Here is a 27,356-nt window from a genome sequence, read left to right on the forward strand (position 1 = left end):
AGCCTACCTGAGACATCTCTAATGCCAGACTGCATTAATGCTCTGATTAAATTGGTGCGAAAGCAGTATATTTCCCCTCTGACAGTGTAGGTCACATTACCCAATTAAGGTCCAGACAATTATTATGAGAAAGAATCTTCAGTTTCCAAAACAAACTCGTGGATGACCTTGCAACTCCACAGCTGCAACACACATTTCATTCTCCCCACTCTCCCCCCTTAGTTCTGTAGGCAAGCAAAGTGGGGGGGGGGAATGTCCAAAGCAGCATGAAGTTTTCTGAGCTTGGCATATAGTTTACGAATTTAAATCAGATAGGCTGTAAAAATAAAATTACTAACAGACTGTAGCAAATACAGAGACTAAAGTTACTAAGCAAGGTTGCATCTTCTAAGGCTATTGTTTAGAGTTAGAAAAGGTGTTGGCAGGCAGTGACATGGAATAAATTAAAAGGATCGGTATTATAAAAGAATTTCATTCAACTACTTGTACAATTCAATAAATGAAGCTCAATTATACTTTCAATACATCTTCCCTTAAAAATCACTTGGAAGCTTTAACTGGTCCAGAATGCTGCCACTCACTATGTCCCTGTGTCACCTCTGCTTTGCAAGCTACACTAGTTGCCAGTATGCTTCTGAGTGCAATTCAAGTTGATTAATACTTATAGTTAAGCTGGCATAAGGCCAGGTTCTATCTCCCAATTTCTACCTTGGCATGCTCCAGGTCTTTTTGTTTAAATAGTGCCATCTCTCAGGATCAAGGAATTGTCTGCCACAGTACATGTCCTCTGGAATGAGATCCTTGCTGAGAACTACATAGCTTCCACCCTGATAATGTTTCAGAATGTCCCAAAGACTGTTCTTTCAGGAAGGGTGGATAGGATCACTTGTTGGATTAGTCTTTGTACGTGTTAGTTATTAATTGGTTGGATCCTAACTGGTGTATTTGTACTGCATTGTGGGAGCTGCCCAGAGTTGTTATGGATTTGCGTGGCACCTAACTCAAACAAAACTAACTAAATAAAAACAAAATATGACTTGAAAAGAAATCTATTTCATAGTTTAGTAAAAATAGCACAGTTGGTGCACCTTGTCCTTGAAAAGTCTGAACTATACTTACTTTGGTACAGTTTATCTTAACATTTCAGAGCCAGTTTGTTCTAGTCTAGTGGTTAAGGCACAAGACTAGAAAGGAGACTGTGAGTTCTAGTCCTACCTTAATCATGAAAGTATTGGAAGTCAGCACCCACCTATTCTCCTAGAGAAGGAAATATTGGGGGGGGGTATTAAAAAGGTAGAATATTATATTTCCCCAAAGGATCTTAAAGGCAGAAGCCCTCCCAAGTCTCTCTGCCCCAAGCAAAAACCAGAGGTAGAAATGCAGAGGTAATAATCCTTTCAGAAAGGCTGGACCCAAGAAGCTTGGAGATGATGAGATTAAAAAGACAAAGATCCCTAGAATCAACAACCCCTTACCCAAAAAATCCAACATAGGCCATAGTCATCAGCCACAACCCCAGGGAAGCAGGATATGACCTTTAGGACATAATAGGATTAACCTACCACTACCAGAATACCAGAAAGGCACACTGAACCTCATGTCAAAGTTCATGCCACAGGAACAACTCCAAACACAAAAGCCCAAGAAGGTATAAAAACCCACTACTCCCTGCTACTTGTGGTCAGCTTTCCTAGAGCCACATTTCTGTCTGGCTCTGCTCTTTAATAAACTGCAACCTTCTTTCTAAAGCAGTCTCCATTTTGTTTATTCCCAGCTTGGACTGGACCCTGAAGAAGATTTTTCTTTCAACAAAAGCCATTGGGGTGACTTTGGGTAGGTCACTCTCTGTCAGCCCACTTCACAGGGTTGTTATCATAGGGAAAATAGGAGAAGGAAGCTGTATGTTCACCACCTTGAGTTATTTGTAAAAGTAATAAAGGTAGAATATAAACAAACAAACATTTGTTTAGTTATATAAGAAAACATAATTTATCTTGGCTGCCCAGAATTGCTTAAGATGGGAGGCCATATAAATCTTTTAAATAAATAAAAATATTTTCTAAAATTAACTATTCAAAATATACCTTTTCAACTACTGTGCAATATATCAAATGAAACATTATTGGTTGCATATTGTTCAATATATTGGAAATATTTGAAAGTATATCAAATAGTTCTGTGTCCATATTTTATTTACCTAAGGTACAATTTTTGGAGAAGAAACTAATGCATATTAATATTTGGATTAAATGTTAATTTAAATTAAAGGTAAAAAACAGAATTTTACTTGGCACAAGTACAAACAGAATCAGATCTTTGTTTACAGATGTAGAAGGCTCATGTTTTAATTATTGGTATCTGGAAATTTTAAAAATTGCGTATATATAAGTAAAATACGGTATCTTTGCATCTGTCTAATATACCAACAAACAACATAAGGTAAAATCTACACAAAAATAGATTTCTGTAAAGAATCTCTCTATCCAGAACACACTAAAGTGCAAAAATACAGCCAGTTTGTAATATAGTGCAATATGAGTCAGGGTCACACTGTGAACCCAGTGATTTAGTGAAATTATGACCCTTGATCTACCCACTCTTAATCCAATATTAAGCCATATACTACACAAGCTTGACCTAAGGAGAGAGATAAATGTAAAGCACGGGTGTCAAACTCGCGATTTCCCCATTGTCGGCAATGGGGTGGGAGCGGTTTTGGCGTGATGCATCCGGCCTGCAGGCTGGCAGTTTGACACCCCAATGTAAAGTATATTAACAGGCTATTAATACAATGAAATGAAGCCATGTGGAAAGATATGCTCCCTTTCCAAGCCAGGATATTTTGTAGATGCATTCACAACTCTACTCTCTGATTAATCATTTACAAAGGTATAAAGACAGGCACTTCCTAGAATATGCAGTATATGTTAATGTGACATACATAAGGTTTCTCTGTGCTCATCTCAAATTTTAAAAAAAGTTCCAGAACTGATAGGCAGGTACTAATAGCATCTCAGAATGTTCAAAAATAGAATATTTTTGTTTGTGAGTTTTTAGTTATGGAATTGTTGACAGTGTAGAATTTTAAAGTCTAATATTCTATTCATGATACGTAGCACATCTTTTTCTCTGAAAGAGCAACAATGTTAGGTAGTAACTGCTAGTAACTCCTGTACTAATAAGGAGACAAATGTTCCACTAATAAAGTAGTGTTTATTTGAAATTTTGCAACTGTTGAAACTTCTTGTAAGTCAAAGTTTTGGCTGAAAAAAATGTTTGAAATTTAAAATTGTGACCGAACTTGGGATGCCCAAGTAAGCCTGGCATATGTGGGTTGAACTGCAATCAGTTCAAACCAGTTTGATGCAACTTTTTAGCCTCAGTGTTTTGTTTCAAACTCAAAATTCATTTTCCATTTTGTGCATTCATTCTACCACTTCAGAATTCTGCTATTTCATTTTGTTATGTACACATGCCATATTACAATGTCTGTAATGAATATACTGTTCCCTACATATGAAATGTTTAATTGACCTTAAAGGAATGATACAAACTTATTATGTTATGATTTTTGTAAGATTATTTCCTATTATTATTATCCTTCTCATTTTTCCTACTATCTTCTCCTATTGATATCTTATGACTGTATTACTTTGTTGTTTGTATATACACTGAGATCTTATGCACCGGAAACAAATTCCTTGTGTATCCAATCACATTTGCCCAATAAAGAATTCTATTCTATTCTATTCTATTCTATTCTATTCTATTCTATTCTATTCTATTCTATTCTATTCTATTCTATTCTATTCTATTCCTTTTCCAGGTTTCCTATCAAAGAACTGAAGGTCTGCTTTTTGTTCTGGATGGCTAGGTATAAGACAGTGATTCTGTTGTGACACTGTATTGCCACCTTGTTTCCTAGCCAATCTCAGATAAACATGTAGTGTCTTAGAAGTGGTTGTGAAGGTGCTAAAGTTTTTATTTTTGAGGAAGTTCAAAATTCATGGCAAACCATTCAATATCACAATAGTCCAAATCTATGCCCCAACCACTGGTGCTGAAGAGGATGAAATTGACCGGTTCTATGAAGCCCTACAGCACCTTATAGAATTAACACCAAAAAATGATGTCCTTATCATCATGGGGGATTGGAATGCTAAGGTAGGAAGCCAAAAGATAACCGGAATAACAGGCACGTTTGGCCTTGGAGTACAAAATGAAGCAGGGCACAGGCTAATAGAATTTTGTCAAGAGAATACGATGGTCATAACAAACACTCTTTTCCAATAACCCAAGAGACGGCTCTACACATGGACATCACCAGACGGTCAACATAGAAATCAGATTGACTATGTGCTCTGCAGCCAAAGATGGAGAAGCTCTATACAGTCAGTAAAAACAAGACCAGGAGCTGACTGTGGCTCAGATCATGAGCTTCTCATTGCAAAATTTAGGCTTAAATTGAAAAAAAGTAGGGAAAAGCACTAGGCCACTCAGGTATGAACTAAATCATATACCTGATGAATATACAGTAGAGGTGACAAATAGATTTAAGGAATTAGATCTGATAGACAGAGTGCCTGAAGAACTATGGATGGAAGTTTGCAACATTGTACAAGAGGTAGCAACTAAAACCATCCCAAAGAAAAAGAAATGCAAGAAAGCAAATGGCTGTCTGAGGAAGCTTTGCAAATACCTGAGGAAAGAAGGGAAGCGAAAGGCAAAGGAGAAAGAGAAAGATACACCCAATTGAATACAGAATTCCAGAGAATAGCTAGAAGAGATAAGAATACCTTCTTAAATGAACAGTGCAAAGAAATAGAAGAAAACAACAGAATAGGGAGGACCAGAGATCTCTTCAAGAAAATTGGAGATATGAAGGGAATGTTTCATGCAAAAATGGGCATGATAAAGGACCAAAATGGCAGAGACCTAACAGAGGCAGAAGAGATTAAGAAGAGATGGCAAAACTACACAGAAGATCTATACAAGAATGAGCTTAACGTCCCAGATAACCACAATGAGATGGTCACTGACCTCGAACCAGACATCCTAGAATGTGAAGTGAAATGGGCCTTAGAAAATCTGAGCAACAACAAAGCTAGTGGAGGTGACAGTATTCCAGCTGAGCTATTCAAAATCTTAAAAGACAATGCAGTAAAAGTGCTATATTCAATTTGCCAGCAAATTTGGAAAACTCAACAGTGGCCACAGGATTGGAAAAGGTCAGTTTACATTCCAATTCCAAAGAAAGGCAATGCCAAAGAATGTTCAAACTATCGCAGCATTGCACTCATTTCACATGCTAGTAAAGTTATGCTTAAAATCCTACAATCTAGACTCCAGCAGTATGTGGATCGAGAACTACCAGAAGTACAGGCAGGATTTCGAAGAGGCAGAGGAACTAGAGATCAAATTGCCAACATACGCTGGATCATTGAGAAAGCTAGGGAGTTCCAGAAAAACATCTACTTCTGCTTCATTGACTATGCAAAAGCCTTTGACTGTGTGGATCACAACAAATTGTGGCAAGTTCTTAAAGAGATGGGAGTACCAGACCATCTCATTTGTCTCTTGAGAAACCTATATGCGGGTCCAGAAGCAACAGTGAGAACCGAACACGGAACCACTGATTGGTTCAAAATTGGAAAAGGAGTCCGGCAAGGCTGTATACTGTCGCCCTGCCTATTTAACTTATATGCAGAGCACATCATGAGAAAGGCAGGGCTAGATGAATCAAAAGTTGGCATTAAGATTGCCGGGAGAAATATCAACAACCTAAGATATGCAGATGATACCACTCTAATGGCAGAAAGTGAAGAGGAACTAAAGAGCCTCTTGATGCGGGTGAAGAAGGAGAGTGCAAAAGTTGGCTTGAAACTCAACATTAAGAAAACCAAAATCATGGCATCTGGCCCTCTCAATTCCTGGCAAATAGATGGGGAAGAAATGGAGGTAGTGACAGATTTTATTTTTTCTGGGCTCCAAGATCACCTCAGATGGGGACTGCAGCCAAGAAATTAAAAGACGCTTGCTCCTGGGGAGGAAAGCTATGGCAAATCTAGACAGCATACTAAAAAGCAGAGACATCTCTCTGCCAACAAAAGTGCGTATAGTCCAGGCCATGGTTTTCCCAGTTGCAATGTATGGCTGTGAAAGTTGGACCATAAGAAAGGCTGAGCGCCAAAGAATTGAGGCCTTTGAACTATGGTGCTGGAGAAGACTCCTGCGAGTCCCTTGGACTGCAAGGCGTTCAAACCGGTCAGTCCTAGAAGAGATCAACCCCGACTGCTCTTTAGAAGGCCAGATCCTGAAGTTGAAACTCAAATACTTTGGCCACCTAATGAGAAGGAAGGACTCACTGGAGAAGGGCCTATCTTGGAAAGATTGAGGGCAATAGAAGAAGGGGACGACAGAGAATGAGATGGCTGGATGGAGTCACTGAAGCAGTAGGTGTGAACTTAAATGGACTCCAGAAGATGGTAAAGGACAGGAAGACCTGGAGGAACATTGTCCATGGGGTCGCGATGGGTCGGACACGACTTCGCAATTAACAACAACAACAAAATTCATGCTAAGGCTGCCTTGTTAGATGCAACTCAGGATCCTGAGTTCTATGCTTCATGTCTGGAGTGTAGTCATTTAACCATTATCTATCTGGAGGCTTAATCACTTAATCGAGACTTCGGCTTGATGTCTTTGCAAATGTCCCCAAAGGCTCCAGCTTATCTCCCATGTTATTTGGCATCTATGTAAACTTCTAATGTGGAATATGTACCTTCTTTGGATGGGTACATATCCTTTTTTTCATAAAGATCCGTTGTGGCAATCTGTAGGTATTTCTATGTATATTAATATTCCAGATAAAATTATTTTATTTTTTAAAAAATAAAAGCAAATTCTGGCGGATACTTTTATAAATGAAAAGCAACAATATAATTGAATATTTTCAAATTCAAAATTGTGGGGAATATATTTTTAAGTTATAACCAGTGCAATAGTCTGAAGACAATCCGTTATTCTGTAGAGGATATTTAAAACAAACATAATTTATGTATGTCTTCCATCCTGGCAGCTGTGACAATGCTAACCTGCCAAGAGCTTTTATCAAGTATGTTATAACAACTAGTAATAAGTGTAAATAATAAATGCCAAAGATCTTATGGGAAACAGTAGCGATAGTAAACAATTTTTGGTATTTGCTCATAGGAATCTGCTGGACTTGGAATTCCCTGGCTTCTCAGTAGATGTTTGGCCTGACAATAAACAACAGTTTAATACTTTATCTAATCCCCGTCAGGAGGTGAATTCAGCAGTGAGCTTTTGCAGATGTTCACATCCAATAATCTATCCATAATTGATGAAACAGGGAGGTCAGATGTAATGGTTGCTACTATTCTAGCAACATATAAATGATTATTGACAAAACAAGCCAGAATGGCACTAAGTAGTGAGCAGTGACAAGCCTGAAAGCAGTGCAAAGACAGAAGAATGGATAAGGATTATAGGACAGAATTCTTCAGTAAGATGTGTTGCATTAAAAAAACAAACACATAAGCATTTGAGGGGATTTTTGGATGAGAAAATCTTCAAAGATGGGAAAAAAAATTACAATGACTAGATATAAGATGACTGGAGATTTGAGTAAGTAGAAATGCATGCTCTTGTACAGCAGTAATATGTTCCAGATATCTGGAGTGCCTTATTGGATTAATATGCTGATATTGTACACCTTGTAGCAAGGATGTTTTTTCACATAAACTGCATATGGAATGATAAAAAATATAAGTGCAAGTTTTTACAAAATATTTTATTTTTTATTTATATGTAGTCTACCAGTCTGTGACATACTTAGTCAAAGATTTTTTTATATATCTTTTTACAATCATTAAATACTATAGGTATCCTCAACTTTGTATAGGATAAGTGGCTAAAAGAAACTCATACTATAGATATAACTGACTGACTGTGCAATTTATAAATAGGGAAAAAGAATTCCTATTCCTCAAACATTTTGTGTAGCCTGAATCCATTATTAGAAATGCATGTAAATATAAATATAATTTTATTGGTTAATTTATTCTCTACACATTTACATGTATATGTATAATGAGATACTGTGCATCTACACATGTTAACAATATTTCTTCAGTGCTGCTCTCTGATTTCATGCGACAAAAAACTGAATTACTGTATTACAATTTGCAATAATAAAAGTTTCATAATTATAAATACTGATTGTTTAATTAATTACTCATTTAATTACCAATTTCTGATTATGTAAATATATATTGTTTAATCAATTAATTGATTATAATTATATATTAATTCATTTGTAACAAATTAATGAATTGTTGGAAAGATAACATATACATTCTGAAAATATAACCTCAAATATTAATTGGATTTCCACCATGAAATTCAGGCAGTATGAACATGTTCATGATCAGAACAAAAACTTAAGCAGTTTACTGGATTTAGATGTAAGTATCTATATTGTCTTTTATTTATCAGCTGTTAAAAGATGGAGCTTAACAGTGCATGTGATAATATAAGCATAACCGTAAATTGAATACTGCTTGTGTTAAATTATACATGACCACACTGTGTTCTGCATGACTATGTCAGAGGAAAAAAAATGCAAATATAAGAAACAGATTTGAGGCTACCTGCCCAAGGGAATAAATGAATATAAGCAGTTTAATACATAGCATAATCCTATATGTATTTACTTAAAAGTATGTTCTAATGAGTTTAATTGGACAGTCACAATAAATTGAGCATAGACATGCATTTCTTAAACACTTCAATAGCCTCTTAAGTCCCTTACAATACAATGGACCTGTCTAAGTACTCATCCATTGTTATTGCTTTTACTTGTACTAGTTTGTTAGAACATATGAATTTCTAAGCACATTTCTTGTTCCAAATCATAAAAGTTTTCTGAACCCACAATTTTGTGATTGTCATGAAAACATAAAATGAAACTCAAAGAAAATATAATAGAACTGTGGCGTGAAAGGACAAGATTAGCTGCTTAGTACCATGTGTTTAATAAGTGTATGTTCTACTTTTTCGTATCAATTTCAAAAGTGGTTTATAAGGGTTATATAAAATATCTAAATATATCAAATTAGAACATAATCAGTAAAGAAACACAGTGCAATATATGATTATATAAAGCCTGGGAAAAGTGTATTTTTAAGGCTAAAATAAAAAGGAGTTCTTATTTTTTTTAAAAAAAAATTAATAAGGACCTGATTGGATCTCACCTACTAAAGAGTTCTATAATATGAGAATCAGTACTGACAAGGCCTTCCTCCTTGCAGGATAGTCTCTGAGGAGAACCTCATCAGAAAATTTTAAATGCCTTGGCAGCACCAAGTTCTGGATTTCTACATTCTGCCTAGTTGAAATTTCTGGGCCATTTTCACTGCTATGTTATGTAGAACACTCTAGAACAAATCATGCCTAAACTAAAGCTTAAACTTTATTAACATCCCCAGTTAGTCTTTTGTACAAAATTAAACCAACTTCTTAGAAACAATGAGGTATCTCAAATGTTCATAATATTCAACAATTATTTACTAAAATCAACTGGCTAGAATTCTCATATAAGGAATCTCCTAACTTTGCTATATATATATTATTGCATTAAAATAAGAATAAACCTATAATTTAATGTTAGCACCTTAAGAGAAAAAATCAATTCCATAATAAGTGGTTCACTTAATAAATAAGAATATTTATATTTGATATTTTATAAGCTGTATCATAAACTCAAGGGACTGCATGGAACATGATCTTTCTCTACTGTTTGCATTAAGGGAGGAAAGTAAAAAATGAAATAACAAAAAGAGACAAAAATATCCAGAGGCAGTGGTTATCTAAAAAATCTGCTCCCATTAGATTCCCCCAGATGGAGGCTACTTGAGGTGGGTCACAGAACAAAGGGAAAATGATGATGAAAATTCAAAGCAAAGCAGAAAAATAACTGCTGAGCTCCCCAAGTGTATCTCTGAATAGTCCCACGCTGTGTGGCAAAACCCTTTGGCAAGCTACAGAAGCTAGTGATGAAATACACATTAACATGTGCCAAACAGGCTCTTAGGCTGAATTGTAAGTTACAAGTAATGATAACTAGTAGTCTCCTGGGAACAGAAGGCAATGATTTCGACTCTGTAAGCATCTGAGCTCCCCTTGGATAAAGGGACGATTAAATCGAGAACAGATACATTTTAGCAATTCTTTTTAATTCAACAGTAAAGCTTATTTGCACTCAATAGAGATAAAAATAATTGAAATTTAACATAGTATGCACTGGTCACTACTGATGATTAAATACAAATTTAAAACTTGATTTAAACCTACTTGGGTTAATGTTCAGGATTAGGGATTTGTGCATAGTAAAGTAATAAATTTGATTTTGACGATAGTGAAATGTTCTATTCTAAAGATACTATATCCACAAGAAGGATCTTATTAAATTATATAAATAAAAAGAAATCAGTAGAGAATAAGCCAAGAATGCATGATATTTCTTGCTTAGTTCAATATATTTATAATAAATGTATAAGAAATGCTTGTGATGATATTAGAGATGTGTTAACTGGGATGTGAATGCACATATACTTTCATATGCTGATAATGCTGTATTGTTGGCTGAGTGCATAAATGATTTGCAGAAAATGTTAAACAGAGTGTATAATGCAGCAAAGAGTTGTGTTTGAAAAGAAAAATATGGATTATTGCAAATCATAGAACAGTAAGCAAAAAGAAAAACACAAGAAAGTAAAATGTTAAATATGTTGGAGAAACATTTCCTAAAGATGGGAAAATGGAGTAATTCTAAGACTATGCAAATGTTAATAGAAAGTAGTGGATAATATGTGATCTGTTTCAATGAATGAATGTTTTTTGAAAAAGTATAAAGAATTGGGTTGAGAGAAGTTTTTTATATGGTAGTTACAGTACAACTGGCTATGTCAGGAGAACCAATGTTTTTATTGATGTAAACTAGATTAGACAGATTTCTTTTTCTTTCTGTTATGTCCCACCTCCAGATATTTTCAATAACTACTTTTTTTTCTGCACTTTACCTCCAAAGGGAACAGCAGAATAGATATGTATATATGAACACATAATGATTAAAACTTAATATGGGAAATCCTTCTACTTTAATTTCTTTTCTATAATTCTTATTACATTATTTATAGTAAATAATATTTCTCCTGAAATTGCCTAAAATATATCTTTTAAAACCAAAAATATGAATTCAGAATTCAGTAGTGCATAATAATTTGTTACAATATCGAGAACAAATACAAACACATATGGAAGCATTTACAAACTAAACAAAGTGCATACGGTAGGAAACATTGTCTGCATTAACTGATAAGAGTCACTCTGATCAGCTAAGTAGTTACATAAAGTACATAACAGACAGGTTAGGTAAGAGTTGTGTCAGCATCTTCATAATAGAAATTAATTATATACTGCCATCTGGTATAATGTAGTGATTAAGAGTTTAAATTGTGAACCAAGAAGTCCAAGGTGAAATTCTTGCCGCAGCCTTGTCTTCCTTATATGGAGATTGGCAAAACAGTCATGTCATACATCAGTCATACATTTAGATCTGAAAAGAAACTACTGTCAGAAAACTTCTGTTAACCATTCTGGAGTTCTGTGCCATATAACTTATAAGTAAGACATCAATACAGTAAAATGAAGAGTTAAACAAAGACTGAAAATTACAAATCTAAAAGATGCAAGAAAGAAGGAAAAATGTAGATACTATACATTATAATTGCTTATACCTTGAAGCTCTGCATAAATGCTACATAAATAATTTCAGATATATTTCTAAAGCAGTCTTTTCAATCTGGAGGCCCTCAGATATATTGGGTTTATAATTTAACACACTTTTTGACTTGGCTGCTCCAGGAATTGTATTCCTTCCTGTATTCCTTTACTGTTAAGACATTCCCCAAATGCAGCAGTTTCAGGCAAAATAGATAAATCTTTTTTCCCCTCCCCATATGATTCCTATTAGTTACACTTGTTCTTCAATATTTTCAAATCTAATGTTTACATCCCAACCCAGCACTTTTTTGTTCTTATCCATCTGAACTATAGAGGCTACTATGATAAAATGTTTTCTTATATCAATGTTTTCAACCTTGGCATGCCAGGGAAGTTTCCAACAAATACTCATTTGACATTCATTGCTTCCTCTTTTCTTATTTTATCTGCTCAATTCAAACTCAACTAGAACTTAGAATCTCCTCTTTTTTCCTGCTCATGATGTTGTCTTTCCTCAACATGAAAAAGTTCTTTCTCAATCATCCATCTGCAGACCAAACATATAATCTAGGGAAGTATGCTGTCTCCCTGGAGCAAAAATCAAAGATGTGGATGAGAACCTAACCAAAATAATTAGGCTCATAGATTACTACCCCCTCCTCCTCCTCCACATTGGAATGAACAACACTACAATCAACCCGAATACAATAGTGAAAGACTACAAACAACTAGGCAACAAAGTTAAGAAGCTAGGAGCACAAGTAGTGTTCTCATCAATGCTCCCAACAAAAGGCCAACAGCCATTGAGGGAAAAAAATTTTTTAGAAATAAACCACTGGCTAAAGGTTTGGTATTGTCAAGAAAACTTTGGTTTCCTGAATCATGGACTACATTTTCTACACAAGGGACTCTTGGCAAGGGATGGGCTGCACCTCACAAAAACAGGCAAAAATGTACTTGGAAAAAGACTGGTCCAATTCATCAGGAGGGCTTTAAACTAAAATTGAGGGGGGGGGGAGAGTGACCAATCTCTAGAATCTCTAGAACCAAAACCAATCACAAATCCCAAGAAAACAAACCAAATAATGAGATAGGCAGTTTTGAGAAAAAAGAAAAATTCAAACAACAATCAGGAGATACAGGAAACATACCCACGGACAGGCATAAAAGCCTTAAATGCTTATACACAAATGCTCAAAGCTTGGGGAACAAACAAGGCGAACTAGAAGCAATAGTACACGAGGGAGGGTATGACATAGTTGGCATAACAGAAACCTGGTGGACAAAACCCATGAATAGAATGGACTGATTGATGAATACAAATTGTTCAAAAGAAACAGGTCCACAAAAAGAGGAGGGGGAGTTGCACTATATGCAAGAGAGCACTATGTATCTGCAGAAATGCACGTGACCCAAGACAAAATATCTCCAGAATGTATATGGGTCAATATAAAAGAGAAAAAAAGTGACATTACCATAGGTGTATATTACAGGCCACCCAACCAACCAGAAGAAACAGATGAACTCTTTGCCAAGCAGTTAACAAATATATGCAGGAAGCACACCACAGTAGTAATGGGAGACTTCAACTATCCAGATATCAACTGGGAGACAAACTCTGCCATGAGTGGCAGATCAAATAGATTCCTAATCAACCTAGCCGACAACTTTATCACCCAAAAAGTGGAGGAGGCAACTAGACGCAAAGCTATACTGGACTTAATCCTTACAAATAGAGAGGAAGTTATAGAGGGAATCAAAATTCCCGGAACCTTGGGTGAAAGTGACGTCATACTGGAATTTAATATAATGCAAACACTAGCAATAGAAAACAATCCAACCAATGTCCTAAACTTCAAAAGAGCCGATTCTGACAAGCTCAGAGAGAACCTAAGAAAGATCCCATGGATGAAAATCTTAAAGTGAAAAACAACCCAAGAAGCATGGGAAACCCTGAAAAACACGATCACAAAAGCCCGTAGCAGCACAATACCATTGAGAAAGAAAAACAACAAATCCAGGAAGAAACCAGCATGCTGCTCAAAGATCTCACTAACAAACTAAAAGACAAAAAAGACAAATACAAAAAATGGAAAGAGGGGCACATAACCAAGGCCGATTAACAGCAGACAGCCAGAATAGGCAAAGATGAAGTCAGGAAAGCAAAGGCTCAGAATGAACAAAGACTTGCAACAGAAATCAAGGACAATAAAAAAGATATTAACACATTAACACATTAACAATAAGAAAAAAGTCAAGGAAACTATAGGCTCACTAAAGAGAGAAGATGGCAAGGAAATTACAGGCAACAGGGAGAAAGCTGAGTTGCTTAAATCATACTTTGCATCAGTCTTCACACAAAAAGAAACCATAGCCCAACACACACAAAAAAAACCTGCAAAAGACATACTAGAAACAAAAATCAAAATAAGCAAGGAAATGGTAAGAGAACACCTATCCAATCTTGACAAATACAAATCACCAGGACCTTACAGATTACATCCCAGAGTTCTGAAAGAGCAGACAGATGTTATCTCAGAACCGTTACACCACATTTTCCACAAATCCTGGAACACTGGGGAAGTACCCAAGGATTGGAGAAGGGCTGATGTGGTCCCCATCTTTAAGAAAGGAAAAAATGGATCCAGGAAACTACAGACCAATACCTGGGAAAATTCTAGAGAAAATAATAAAAAAACAGATCTGCGAACAACTAGGAGCAAACAAAGTCATAACTAGCAGCCAGCACGGGTTTGTTAAAAACAGATCATGCCAGACTAATCTGATTTCATTCTTCAATAAAGTGACTAGATCAGCGAAATGCAGTGGATGTAATATACCTAGATTTCAGTAAGACGTTTGACAAAGTAGACCACAACCTACTGCTTGGTAAACTAGAAAAAGGTGGAATAGACAATATCATTACCAGACGGATCTGTAGCTGGCTGACAAACCGTACTCAACGAGTAGTCCTCAATGGCACTACATTCACATGGAGAGAAGTAAGCATTAGGGTACCACAAGGTTCCATGTTAGGCCCAGTACTCTGCATTATCTTCATAAATGACTTAGATGAGGGAATTGAAGGGAATCTCATCAAATTCGCAGATGACACCAAACTGGCAGGAGTAGCCAACACCCCAAAAGACAAACTCAGGATCCAAAAACATCTTGACAAACTCGAATAATGGGCCCTAGCCAACAAAATGAGTTCCAATGTGGAAAAAAGCAAAGTCTTACACTTAGGCAGGAAAAACCAAAGGAACAAATACAGATTGGGTGAGACCTGGTTTGGAGGCAATAACTGTGAGAGCGACCTTGGAGTCCTGGGTGGACAATCACTGAACTATGAGCCAGCAGTGTGCAGCAGCAACCAAAAAAGCTAATACAGAGGCATAGAATCAAGATCACACAAAGTATGTACCACTTTATAAAGCCCTAGTAAGACCACACCTGGAATACTACAGCCAATTTTGGCCACCATATCACAAAAAAAGATGTTGAGAGTTTGGAAAAAATTCAGAGAAGAGCAACTAAGGTGATCAAAGGCCTGGAGACTAAAACATACAAAGAACGGCTACGGGATTTGGGTTTGAGTAGTCTAAAGAAAAGAAGAAATAGGGGAGACATTGTTCTAGTATCTGAGGGGTTGCCACAGGGCAGAGGGGGCTAGGTTGTTCACCAAAGCACCAGAGGGAAGGATAAGGAACAATGGTTGGAAACTGATCAAAGAGAGAAGCAACCTGGAATTAAGGAGAAACTTCCTGACAGTGAGGACAATCAACTGGTGGAACAGCACACCCTCAGAAATCATGGGTGCTCCATCACTGGAAGTTTTAAAAAAGAGACTGGACAATCACCTGTCTGAGACGGTATTGAGCAGGGGGCTGGACTAGAAGACCTCCAAGGTCCCTTCCAGCTCTATTCTATTCTATTCTATTCTATTCTATTCTATTCTATTCTATTCTATTCTATTCTATTCTATTCTATTCCTGTTCTGTTCTAGTCTAGTCTAGTCTAGTCTAGTCTAGCCTAGTTTATTCTAAATTTATCATGCCACTTTCTTTTTTAAAAAACTTCACTTCTACAAAGCGTTTCCCAGCACTGAAGAGGTTACACAAAGAAAAAAAGTTAAACATCCTTTTCTCAGTTGCAGTTCAGATTCAAATCTCACTTCAACAACTGATGTTATGAAGGCAAATTCAAAGTAGGTAAAGAGCAATACTTGCCATTTTGTTTATAGACCAATTGTTTAGCTTTAAAGATCAGCAAATCAATTATGTGATATAGATTATCTGTCTATGATTTAGTTCTTTTAATGTAGTCCAGAATAGGTAGCTATTGTCCACATTCAACCAAGTGTTAGATTTTCCATTAAATTAAATGATTTTAATTTGAACCATTATTGTCCTGGTGATTCATGAAAATACGTATAATAACATATTTTCTTTGCATAGTACAACCACATAATTTAATTCACATCCGCTAAAAGATTTATATGATCAATCTTATGTACAATACAATATATGCAATATATACAAGATCCAATATACATCTTCTGTACAAAATAACCTTGAGTGGCTCACAGCAATAATCAATAAAATTATAAAAGTTAAAGTAGGAATCATGCACTATTATTTTTTTTAAAAAATCAACTTCCCACCACAATGCCCTAACATCTCCATACCTATCTCCCAATTTGCTTGTGAACTTCCATCCTCCCCTGCCATCTTGCTGGGCCCTCTGCCTAGTCCTAGGACAGTGATGGAAAATCTTTTAGAGACTGAGTACCCAAACTGCAACCCAAAACCCACTTATGTATCATCAGGTGCTGGGTGGGCGTGGCCCATTGGATGGGCGTGGCTGCGATGGTAATGGCAGACTGGGTGGGACTAAAAAGTTCAAACAATCAATTCCAACTTTGCGAGATCTTTTTTTTTCTGCGAGAAGTTGAAATTGATTGATTGATTAAACCTCTCTTTTTTTTGCACACAGCGGCAGAGGCCTAAAGTGAAAAGGTTTTATAAAACCCAACTGAAGGCCTAGGACTGGGGCAATGGTGTGCGTGCCCACTGAGAGGGCTCTGTGTGCCACCTGTGGCACCCGTGCCATAGGTTCACCACCACGGCCCTAGGACTTCTGGGGATCTCAGTTGGGAAGACTATTCCATAAGGCAAAGACTGCTACAGAGAAGGCACTTCTCCTAAATCTTACTTATGACTTAAGAGAAAGGACTTGGAAAACACCCAGCCTATCTGTTCTGGTGAGAGGGGCAGATACCCTCAAGGAAAGGCAGTTCTTCATATAATCTGGCCCCAAGGCATTTAGGGCTTTAAAACTGATAACCATCACCTTGAATCCAAAAGATGCTTTTTCACGAGGCAAATAGACTTTGTTTTTCTTTGAAGACATTTCACTTCTCATCCAAGAACCTTCCTCAGCTCTGACTGGATGGTGGGGACTGAAAGGATTTATATTCCTTGCAGACAGCTGTTCATTTGCATTCTTTTAGCAAGTCGTTAGTGCTACCTGGAGGCTTATCTGTGTCTTCAGGATCACCTGAGTAATGCAAATGGGTATGCAGCCTTCTTGATACTGTTGAAAGGACTGTGTTGTAGACTGGAGATAGATGATGTTGGATCCCTCCCATTCTGTTGAGAGAAAGCTGTTCAATGTTGACATAGATGATGTCATGCCTCCATCAGAGCCTGAATCTGCGGAGGAAAATGAGCTGGAATGGGACTTTATGGAGGTTGAGGGAGAGGGGTCTGTGGTTTCAGAGGAATGTGGGGAAGAGCAGGCAAAGGCAGGCCAGGCCCTTCAGGATTGGGACACGATGAACAGGAGAGAGAGAGTTCAGGCAATAAGCAAAGGTCACACTCACCTGATCCTAGAGCACGGAGAGTGGAGAGGAGGGAACAATGCAGGCAGGCTCAATTACTCAGAGGAGAGTGTCCCGCTCCTCTCCACAAGGCACACCTGGAGACTGAGATTTAAGGAGACACTGAGGGGAGAGGCATTTGTCGAGAACAAACGCTGATTCCTTGGAGTTTTGTGTGTGTTGTTGCTGATCTCTTGTTCTGTGGCTTCTGCTTGGAAACCCGGAAACTCTGACCATTGGACTGGCTGACAATGTTGCTTGGATGTTCAAAGATGTCGGACTGTATTTTGGCTTCCCTTTTGAAATTGCTCAGGCAAGCGTGTATTCACACAGACTCGTTACGTTTATGATGTACGTGTCATTCCTTGTTATCTCCATGGCCTTGAATAAATTTCTCTCCTAATCAGACTGTATGTGAAACTACTTGCAGCCAGAGGCGGCTGAAGGTACGTGTGTCTTCGTTTGTTTGGAGGCTTGCCAGAAACATGGGAACATTTGGGGAAATTTGGAGCAATTAAAAGCCGTTTTGAATTGCCAGCTGACTGCATTGCCTTTGTGCTGTGCCCTGGGTCATCACAGATAGCCTCTTTGACCCCTCTTTCAAATCAGCAGTCCTCTCTGTCCAAAATGTGGAGTTTTCTGTCTTCGAAAGAGTGTCCTTTGTCTTTCAAATGCAGATGGACTGCTGACACTTCCTGATGGATTTGTTCTCTTATGTTGTGCTATACGTTTAAGAAGTTGTTGTTTCATTTCCCCAATGCACAGATCGGCACATGGCTCACTGCATTGTACTGCATATATCACATTCTCAGTTTGTGTCTATGTGTTTTATCCTTGGGGTGGACAAACTTCTGCCTTAGTGTATTCTTAGGTTTGAAGTGTGCACATATGTTGTGTTGGTTGAAGATCCTCCTGAGCTTTTCCAATATTCCTGCAATGTATGGAATGACTACATTGCTTCATTTATTGTTTTCTTCATCTGTTATGGAGGAACTCCTGCTAGGTCTTTTTTGAGATTTGATGAAGCCCTATTTGGGATAGCCACACATTCTGAAGGCTTCCTTGATGTGTTTTATTTCTTTTTCTTTTCCTCCTTTGCCTTCAGGTCTGTGGTTTAGGCTTCTGATAACTCCCATTTTTTGCTCCAGTGGGTGGTATGAATCAAAAGGGGTGTTGTCTTACCTGAACGCCTTTTCTCAGCATGATGATGGAGAATCCACAAATGGGTTGTCTTAATCTTCCTGCTCCAATAAGACTAAGTCTGAAGTGTAGATACGCCTCTGCTGTGCCATAGCACCCCAGTTTGAGACTAAGGCGATACACAGACGTTAGTTCGACGCGTGTGCTTTCCCAATATCGGAACCAGGGCCAAACTGACCCTAGATGGGAGGGAGTGGATTCTCCATCATCATGCTGAGAAAAGGCATTCAGGTAAGTCAACATCCCTTCTCCAGCATGATTGGACGGAGAATCCACAAATGGGACATACCACAAAGCCCTGTGTCCCTAAGGGAGGGAATTAGTTTGGGCCTGAGTCCCCCTAGATGACAACACGTGTTGTAACACCCTGCGACCAAAGGAGGCATCGGAAGAGGCATATTTATCAATCTTATAGTGGGGGTGAACAAGGGATGAGGGCGAGGACCATGTAGCCGCCCTGCAAATCTCTCCTATAGATGCCTGGGTTGCCCAAGCCGCTGAAGTAGTGGTGCCCCGGGTAGAATGGGCCGTGGTATGCCTAGGATTGTATCTTGTATGCTAGGGCAATGCAGGCCCTAATCCATCTCCCTATTGTTGAGGAAGAGACCTTCTGGCCCATGGATGAAGGTTGAAAGGATACAAACAATGCCTCAGATCTATGGAAGGCCGAGGTCCATTTGATGTAACGTTGCAGAGGTCTGCGAACGTCAAGTGTGTTCCACTGTTTCTCAAGGTCATGGGATGGGTTAGGGCAGAAATCTGATAAAACCACCTCCTGGGACCTATGGTACAAGGAATTTATGTTGGGAATAAAGGAAGGGTCTAGTCTGAGGGTTACCTTGTCTGCATGGAAAATGCACAGGTCCTCTCTGACAGAAAGGGCAGCCAGTTCCGAAATTCGCCTGGCCGATGTGACCGCCACAAGGAATGCCACTTTCATAGATAATAGTTTAAGCGACCATGTGGCAATAGGCTCGAAGGACAGTGAAATGAGTGCCTGTAAGACCTGATGAAGGTCCCACAAAGGGTATCGGTGTATCGTCAGAGGCCTGGTGTTGGTTGCTCCTTTTAAAAAGGAACAAACCATAGGATGGTGTGTAAGGGAAGCGGCATTGTCACATGTGAGCACCGTAGCAAGAGCTGTGACCTGTCTACAGATGGTGTTCGGGGACAGACCCTTGTCCAACCCATCCATCAGAAATTCCAATACAATCGGCACAGAAATACTTGAGAGTTCCACCTTATGATCTGAGCACCAAGTGCAGAAACTCCTCCATGTGGCATCATATATCCTATTCGTCAAGGGGCACCTGGATTGTTGAATCATGGCTATCACCCTTGACGAATATGAGTCTCGGCTCAAGGCCCACCTCTCAAGTGCCAAACGGTTAGCTGGAGCCACTGCGGGTCCGGGTGCAGGAGTTCCCCGAGTGAGGGAAATATGACCTGCTGGGATCCTCCATGGAGGGGAGACGGAGAGCTCCATCAGGTCGGCGAACCACGGACGTCTTGGCCTATGTGGTGCAATCAGGAAGATCTCCGCCCGTTCGTGTAAGATCTTGCGGATCGTAGTGGGAAGGAGTGGCAAGGGAGGAAAAGCGTAGAGCAGTTCCCTGGGCCAGGGGCTGAGGAGGGCATCTGTCCCTTCTGCTGTCGGAGACAGGAACCTGGAAAAGAATCTCAGGAGTTGGGTGTTGGTTGGGGAAGCAAAAAGGTCTAAGGTTGGGGAATCAAACCTATCCACAATCTCCCTGAATACTTCCGGGTCCAGTCGCCATTTGGCATGGTCCACAGTGGCTCTGCTTAATGAGTCCGCCTGTTGATTGGTCACTCTGGATATGTGCTCCACCCTGATGGAAGCAAGATTCAATTCCGTCCAAGACCCCAACAACTGGGCCTCCTGCATGAGAGGCCTGGACCTTGTCCCCCCCGTCTATTGACGTGGGCCTTGGCAGCAATGTTGTCGGTAAGTACCAGAACATGTTGTCCCGCTACTATGTTGCTGAAATTTGTAGAGCCAGATGTATGGCCCTGAGTTCCAGCCAGTTTATATTGTTTTTCAAATCCTCCTGGGACCACCGACCCTGACCCCAATGCGACTGGAGGTGTGCTCCCCAGCCGAATAGGCTGGCGTCCGTGGTGAGGGTGATTCTGGCTGGTTCTCTGAACTCTGTGCCCTGTGACAGTGCTGGGGAAGCCCACCATCGAAGGGAGTTCAACGCCAGCCATGGAATTTGAAACTTCTGGTTGGAAGCGCTGATGTGTAGCCTCTGAAATGGAAGAAGAAGCCACTGCAGTTCCTGGGCATGAAGGCGTGCTCAAGGAACGATCTGTACACAGGATACCATCTTCCCCAGGAATTGCGACAACAAGACTAAGGTGACCACCTTGTCTCTCCGTATTCGGTGTACAAGGGCCCGAATGCTGTCCCGTCAGTCCTGTGACAAATAGACCGTGCAATTGCTAGTGTCTATGATTGCCCCTAAGTGCAGGAGCCGGGTTGAGGGCACAGTATGGCTTTTCTGGAAATTGACAGAAAACCCGTGCTCTTGAAAGGTTCTGACAGTGAGGGTGAGGTCTGACCAGGCCCTCTGGAAGGAGGACTGTATTAGTATATCATCCAGATAACACTGAACTCTGATTGGGGTCTGTCTCAGGTGGGCGGCCAGCAATGCCAGTATCTTCATAAATACTCTGGGGGCTGCTGAGAGGCCGACTGGCAAGGCCCTGTACTGGTAGTGCTGGTGGGCGTAGCAAAACCTGAGAAATTTGCGATGCCCAGGGAGAATAGGAATATGTAAATATGCCTCTGTCAAGTCTATTGATATCAGGAAGTCTCCTTTTCTGATGCTGGCCAAGATCAATTGTAGCGACTGCATCTTGAACTTCCTGTACATCAGATAGTAATTTAGCCCTTTCAAATCTAGGATTGCCCTCCAACCCCCCAAAGACTTGGGAACGACGAATAGAGTTGAGTAGAACCCCCATCTTTCCTGGTCCTGCAGCACTGGTTCTATGGTCCGTATCTGCAACAGGTGAGATATGGCCTCTGACATGAGGGCCGCCCTGTTCTTGTTCGTGGGGGTGGGGCAAGTCCGGAATCGATCCGGTGGGCTGGACCAAAACTCCAGCATCAGACCCTGCGATATGGTGTTTAAGAACCATGAGTCTGTGGTGGTGGCTGCCCATATGTCAGAGTAAAGGGACAGCTGGCCTCCTATGGGATGTGTGCCCGTGGAGTCACTTGCCTCGTTTGAAGGAACATCCTCCCGAGCCTTGAAAGGGCCGCTTGCCCTGGACTTGTGGACAGGATCTGGATGCGGAACAGTCCTGCTGGCGCTCCGGCATTTGGTAGAAGGGACGAGCCGCCTGGCCCCAGTCCCAGTTTGAGGACGGCCAAAAGGACTGCCTACGATAGTAGTTCTGTGATGACCCAGCTGAGCGCTTATCTCCCTTCTTAGTGGTGTTAATGAGGGTCTTGTGCTTGTCCTTGCCTTCTACCAGGTAAGGATCCAGGGCCGCACCAAAGAGATGCCTCCCCCGCATAAGGTTTGGTAGCGAGGCATCACTTTGCTTTGAGGTCTGCCCACCAGTTCTTAAGCCACAGAAGTCTGCGGGCTGAAATGTCTGCCACTATGGCCCGTGAAGTGTATCTGGCGGCATGTAGGGAGGAGTCAACCATGTACTGGGATGTAGCCATCAACTTATCCAGGTTTTGGTGAACTCGAACCTGGTCAGGAGGAATCAGGTCCTGGAGTTCACGCAGCCACAGTACTGAAGCCTGAGTGAAGAAGGCCATGGATGTGGACGCCTTTAACCATCTTTTTTTTATTAATTTTTTTTCATCAACATATATTAATTTTTCCAATCAAACAAGTTGTCTGGTGTTTGCTAAGCTAATACACGTTCACTTCCTATCCTTCATTCTTTTCTCTAACCAAGAATAGAATAAATTCCAAATTTTATAATAGTCCGTATCTTTTGTCTTTCAGCCTCATAGTTAGTCTGTCCATCTCTGCACATTCTAATATTTTCGTGATTATTTCTTCTTCTGATGGCAATCCTTCATTTTTCCAGTACTGTGCAAAAATTATTCTTGCTGCTGTGGTAATATGTAGAATTAAATATAATTTCTGCTCATTAATCTTTTCAGACATAATGCCTAGTAAAAAAAAGTTCAGGTTTAAAATCCACTTGTTCACCCAATATTTTTTCTAACCATATATGTATGCTTTTCCAATAGGCCTTTGCCTTCCCACATGTCCACCAAATATGGTAATACTTGCCTATATTTGCTAATCTTGCTGGTGGACGGTGCCATCTATAAAACATTTTATACAAATTTTCTTTGTATGAAGTTGACATTGTTAATTTATAGTTTCCATGGATGTGGAGGCCTTGACTGCCCAGGCCAATGCCTGATGCAATCTGCGCAAGGCAGCTTCAATCTTTTTGTCCTCTGCCTTAAGCGCCTCGGTTATGTCCCCTGGGATATTTGCATTGGAAAACAGAGAATTCAGAGGCTTGTCAATTTGAGGAACCTCCAACAAGGAGGTGAAGGAATGAGCCACATTGAACAAATTTTTCTCTGCAGATCCCAGATTGGGGATAGAACCCAGGTTATCCCACTGCTTCTGCACTGTGTTGTGGAAGAACAGGGGCAAGGGACATGCTTTGTGGTACCACCGGTTCAGCATAGAGTGGATTGGGGCCCTTTGATGTAGAAGGAGCTGGGGTCTCCTGTTCCAGAGTGATATTGGCCGTGGTACAGGCCTTGAGAAGTAAGGAGTTGAAAAGGGAATGGTCAAAAAAACCAGCAGGAGGAGCCGGATCTGATGTTGAGTTACCCTCGTCATCCGACAGGATCAGGCCTGAAGTGTCGTAGTCTGCAGATTCCGATTCTGAGGAGACATCCTCTGTGAGGTCTGGCGAGTCAGGGCAAAGAAGAGACCATGGAGGTGCTGCAGGAACTTGAGGAGGATGTTGGGAGGCCATGAACTGGGCAAAGGCCTGAGCTATCATAGCCTGAAAATGCTCAGGCCCTAACGACTGAGATTTGGGGGGGCGAAGTCCTGCTGCAGTAGGCGTAAAGGTGGTCTGAGGCCCAGATATGCCTTGAGCAGTAGCCCCTTGTGTTCCTAAATTCAGCCCTGACACGATAGGTTCAGTCTGCGCCACTTCCCTAGGTGGGGACCAGGCCCCTGGGGCTAAATTACAGTGGGCAGACAAGGGTTCAAATATGGATCCTCCAGGTGTAGTGGTAATTGACCTTGCCCTGGAGGAGTCCTCCTCCAAGGTTTGATGATGACTAGTAGTCTCTCTGTTACTTGTCCTAGGTCTCTTGGAGGACTGTGCCCTGACCTTCAATGTGTTCTTCTCCACCGCCTCAGTAGAGGCCTTGTGTTTCTTTTTGGCGGGGGCTCGGTGGTGTCCTGTAAGGATGAGGGAAAGGAATTATCTGCCATAACTATTGGAAATCCTTTCCTTCCTCTTTTTTTTCTTAAATAAAGGAAACTGTGAAACTTCCACTAACTACTGGTCAAATGACTGTGATAACAGGCCTCTGAGGGATCAATTCAGTGGTGAAGCGCCCCCCCTCAAGCGCTGCGAATAACCACTGAAGAACCCAACCAGATGATGATTAGTACCTAGACAAGGGGGGGTGGGGTCAACCGAATAGGCAGTGCATCCTTGTGGGGACGAGCTTGCCCTCCCCAGACCGAAAACTGCCAGCAACAAAATGAAGGCTGAAACAAAATGGCAGCCGCAACTAAATGGCCGCAACTAAAGCGCGCCAAAAATAACTGCCAAACTGTCTCTGAGACTGTGAAACAGCCTAGCTGAGACCTCTGCGAACGAGCACTGGTTCCTGCAGGAAGCTCCTGAGCTCCTCAGAAGGCACAAGGGCACATTTAGAGATTCCTGACCTGTCGGGAAGCCTCCGTTGGAATTGCTAGAGCTCTGACGATCAGCTGGCTGTCGCGCTGCGCTTTTTGTGAATTCGGCTTGCCGGCAAGTCTCCAGTTGATTAAGGAGGCGTCCGCCAACCAGCCTCCGACGATCAGCTGGCTGTCGGTGCTGCTGATAGTTGCCAGTTAATTAAGCGGGCCTCCGCCGATCAGCTGGCTGGCAGTGCCGCGGCCCCCTGGACCGATGGTGCCAGAGAGAGCCTCGTCGACTCGCAAGGAGCCTGACGAGATCGGCTGGAGGGGCAAGCCTGTAGACTGCAGAGCAGTTAGGGGAGCAGCTGATGTCTCCAAAGATGATTAAGAGAGAAGAAGCTGTTAGTAATCTGCAGGGAAGACCAGGTAGGAACTTCCCAAGCAAGAAGAAACGAATAAATTCTAAGACTAATTGATCAATATTGTTCTTGCTGTCTGAAGAAAAGTGTCTGTAGAGCAAAGAGACTAAGTCTAAAACTGAGGTGCTATAGCACAGCGGAGGCGTATCTACACTTCAGACTTAGTCTTATTGGAGCAGGAAGATTAAGACAACCCATTTGTGGATTCTCCATCCAATCATGCTGGAGAATGTAAATATTAATTCATGTGAGCGGGTTTTCTGTACATTTCAATGTCTTCCTTAATGTATACAGCACAGGCTAGATTATTTTCCTTAACATCTTCAAGTGTGAATTTGATGTATCTGTCCATCGAGTTGATATGTTTGGTGAATGCTTCCAATTCCTGTGTTTTGATGTTGACCCAAGTATCGTCCACATATCTATACCAATTAGTGGGTGGAATTCCTGTGAAGGAGTTTAGAGCTTTGGTTTCTACCTCTTCTATGATTGGCCAGGTGAACCCATGGCACAGCCATGTTTTTGTCTGTAGAAACCTTCACTGTATTGAAAATAGGTAGTGGTCAGGCAGAAGTCCAGCATGGCACATATGTGGTCTGGGCTGTTGGTTAGAGGCTTAATAAAATTATTATGAGATTTTTCTATAATTTTGAAGGCTGGAATCTATATTTTAAAATAATTAATTAAATAAATAAACAGATTGTTTTGATCTTGAACAAAGGAAAATTCTCCATGTGGTTTCCTATATGATCTTTAGCTGTTTTAGAGAGCATCCTATCCCAGAATTGACATCTCCCAACTAAATTTGAAAAAGGTTGAACAAATAGGATGGGCTATTTCCTAAGTCACACATTTTTCCTTCAGTCAAGTTATTTTATAGATTTTCATTTTCTTTTCCAGGAAAAGAAGCAGCTTACCTCATGGTAAAAAAAAAAAAAGCAAACTTGCAAATGTATGCTCTGCATATCAGATATAGGAATGAAACAGGTTAATAAAGTCTAGCCAGGAGGCAAAACTACTATTATGACACAGTTCTTCAAGAAAACTTCATATTACATTCTATTGCAAACCAAGGCCAAAATTTTGAAACCAATATGGACTCCACTGAAAGGGAAATTAACAGCAAATAGCTTTATACAATGCAGAACATACAAATAGAGAGGAAAAAAATAAAGTTAGGAATACAGTTTCTATAAGTGATAATGCTAGCATGGGAGAAAAAAAAAAGTTAAGTTTTTATTTAGGAAATGACACCGTGTGAAGATAGTCTAAATTGCTTAATTCTATCTATAGTTAAGATCCTCTAATCAATGTATTATCCTATGTAATTGAGAGCAATTTGGTGACTTGCACAGGTTACAATTAGAAGGGAAAGAAAACTGAACTAAAAGAGAAAGGAGGTCATGAAAAGCCTGGGAGTATCAATGTAAATAGCAGAAAGGACACTAGGTAGAGACATACAAAACAATACTTTACAGAACATAAAGAGAAAAAAGTGCAGAATGCTACTGGTATTTCTACATCTGTTGCCCCAAGTAGTCAATCAGTTTATATAGACCAGTGTTTCTCAACCTTGACGATTTTAAGGCATGTGGACTTCAACTCCCAGAATTCCACAGACAGCAATGCTGTCTGTGGAATTCTGGGAGTTGAAGTCCACATGCCTTAAAATTGTCAAAGTTGAGAAACACTGATATAGACAGAAAAATGATGTATTCTGTGATGAAATCCAGCAAGAGAAGCACCAAAAAAATCTTATAACAACTGAGAATTTTCAACCGAATGGACTATTTGGTGTTGGAGGAAAATGGAGCGACACACAAAAATCAAGAGATAATGAGGAAACAATATTCATCAAGGCAGCATGGCAGAAAGTAAAATTCTGAATAGGAGTATTTCTTATTGCAACGCATGCTTCAAATCTCAATTTAATTGCTATAAGCAAGTTAATGTTACAACCATAAAATAGAGTATGCATCATTTAGACTTACTAATGTAGCTTTCTGTAATTCTCCAGCTGAAAAATACGCTATGCCTAAACAGAAAGCAGTTTCTCCTTCCATCTTCATATTCTCTGCTAAATAGAAACAAACATTGTTTTATAATTAGACTTAAAAATAAATTAAAAAGAACTGAATTTTTTTGTGAATATTTTGATTTCAGCTCATC

General features: G+C 40.0%; 1 protein-coding gene across 6 annotated transcripts in view; it reads right to left on the bottom strand.

Annotated features, from left to right (window-relative positions):
- The window catches only part of TTC29 (tetratricopeptide repeat domain 29), a 118,980-nt gene that overhangs the window by 49,710 nt on the left and 41,914 nt on the right, over positions 1–27,356 (bottom strand). For 5 of the 6 annotated variants that reach the window (XM_039339008.1, XM_039339003.1, XM_039339006.1 and 2 more), the window contains one exon: positions 27,179–27,264. In XM_039339008.1, coding sequence (XP_039194942.1) covers positions 27,179–27,264 — 86 coding nt within the window. The remainder of the gene's footprint in view (positions 1–27,178; positions 27,265–27,356) is intronic. The other variant, XM_039339004.1, reaches the window with a different exon arrangement.

Source organism: Crotalus tigris, unplaced genomic scaffold (assembly GCF_016545835.1).
Source record: "Crotalus tigris isolate CLP2741 ecotype Arizona unplaced genomic scaffold, ASM1654583v1 scf7180000017725.2566008, whole genome shotgun sequence".
Taxonomy (NCBI): Eukaryota; Metazoa; Chordata; class Lepidosauria; order Squamata; family Viperidae; genus Crotalus; species Crotalus tigris.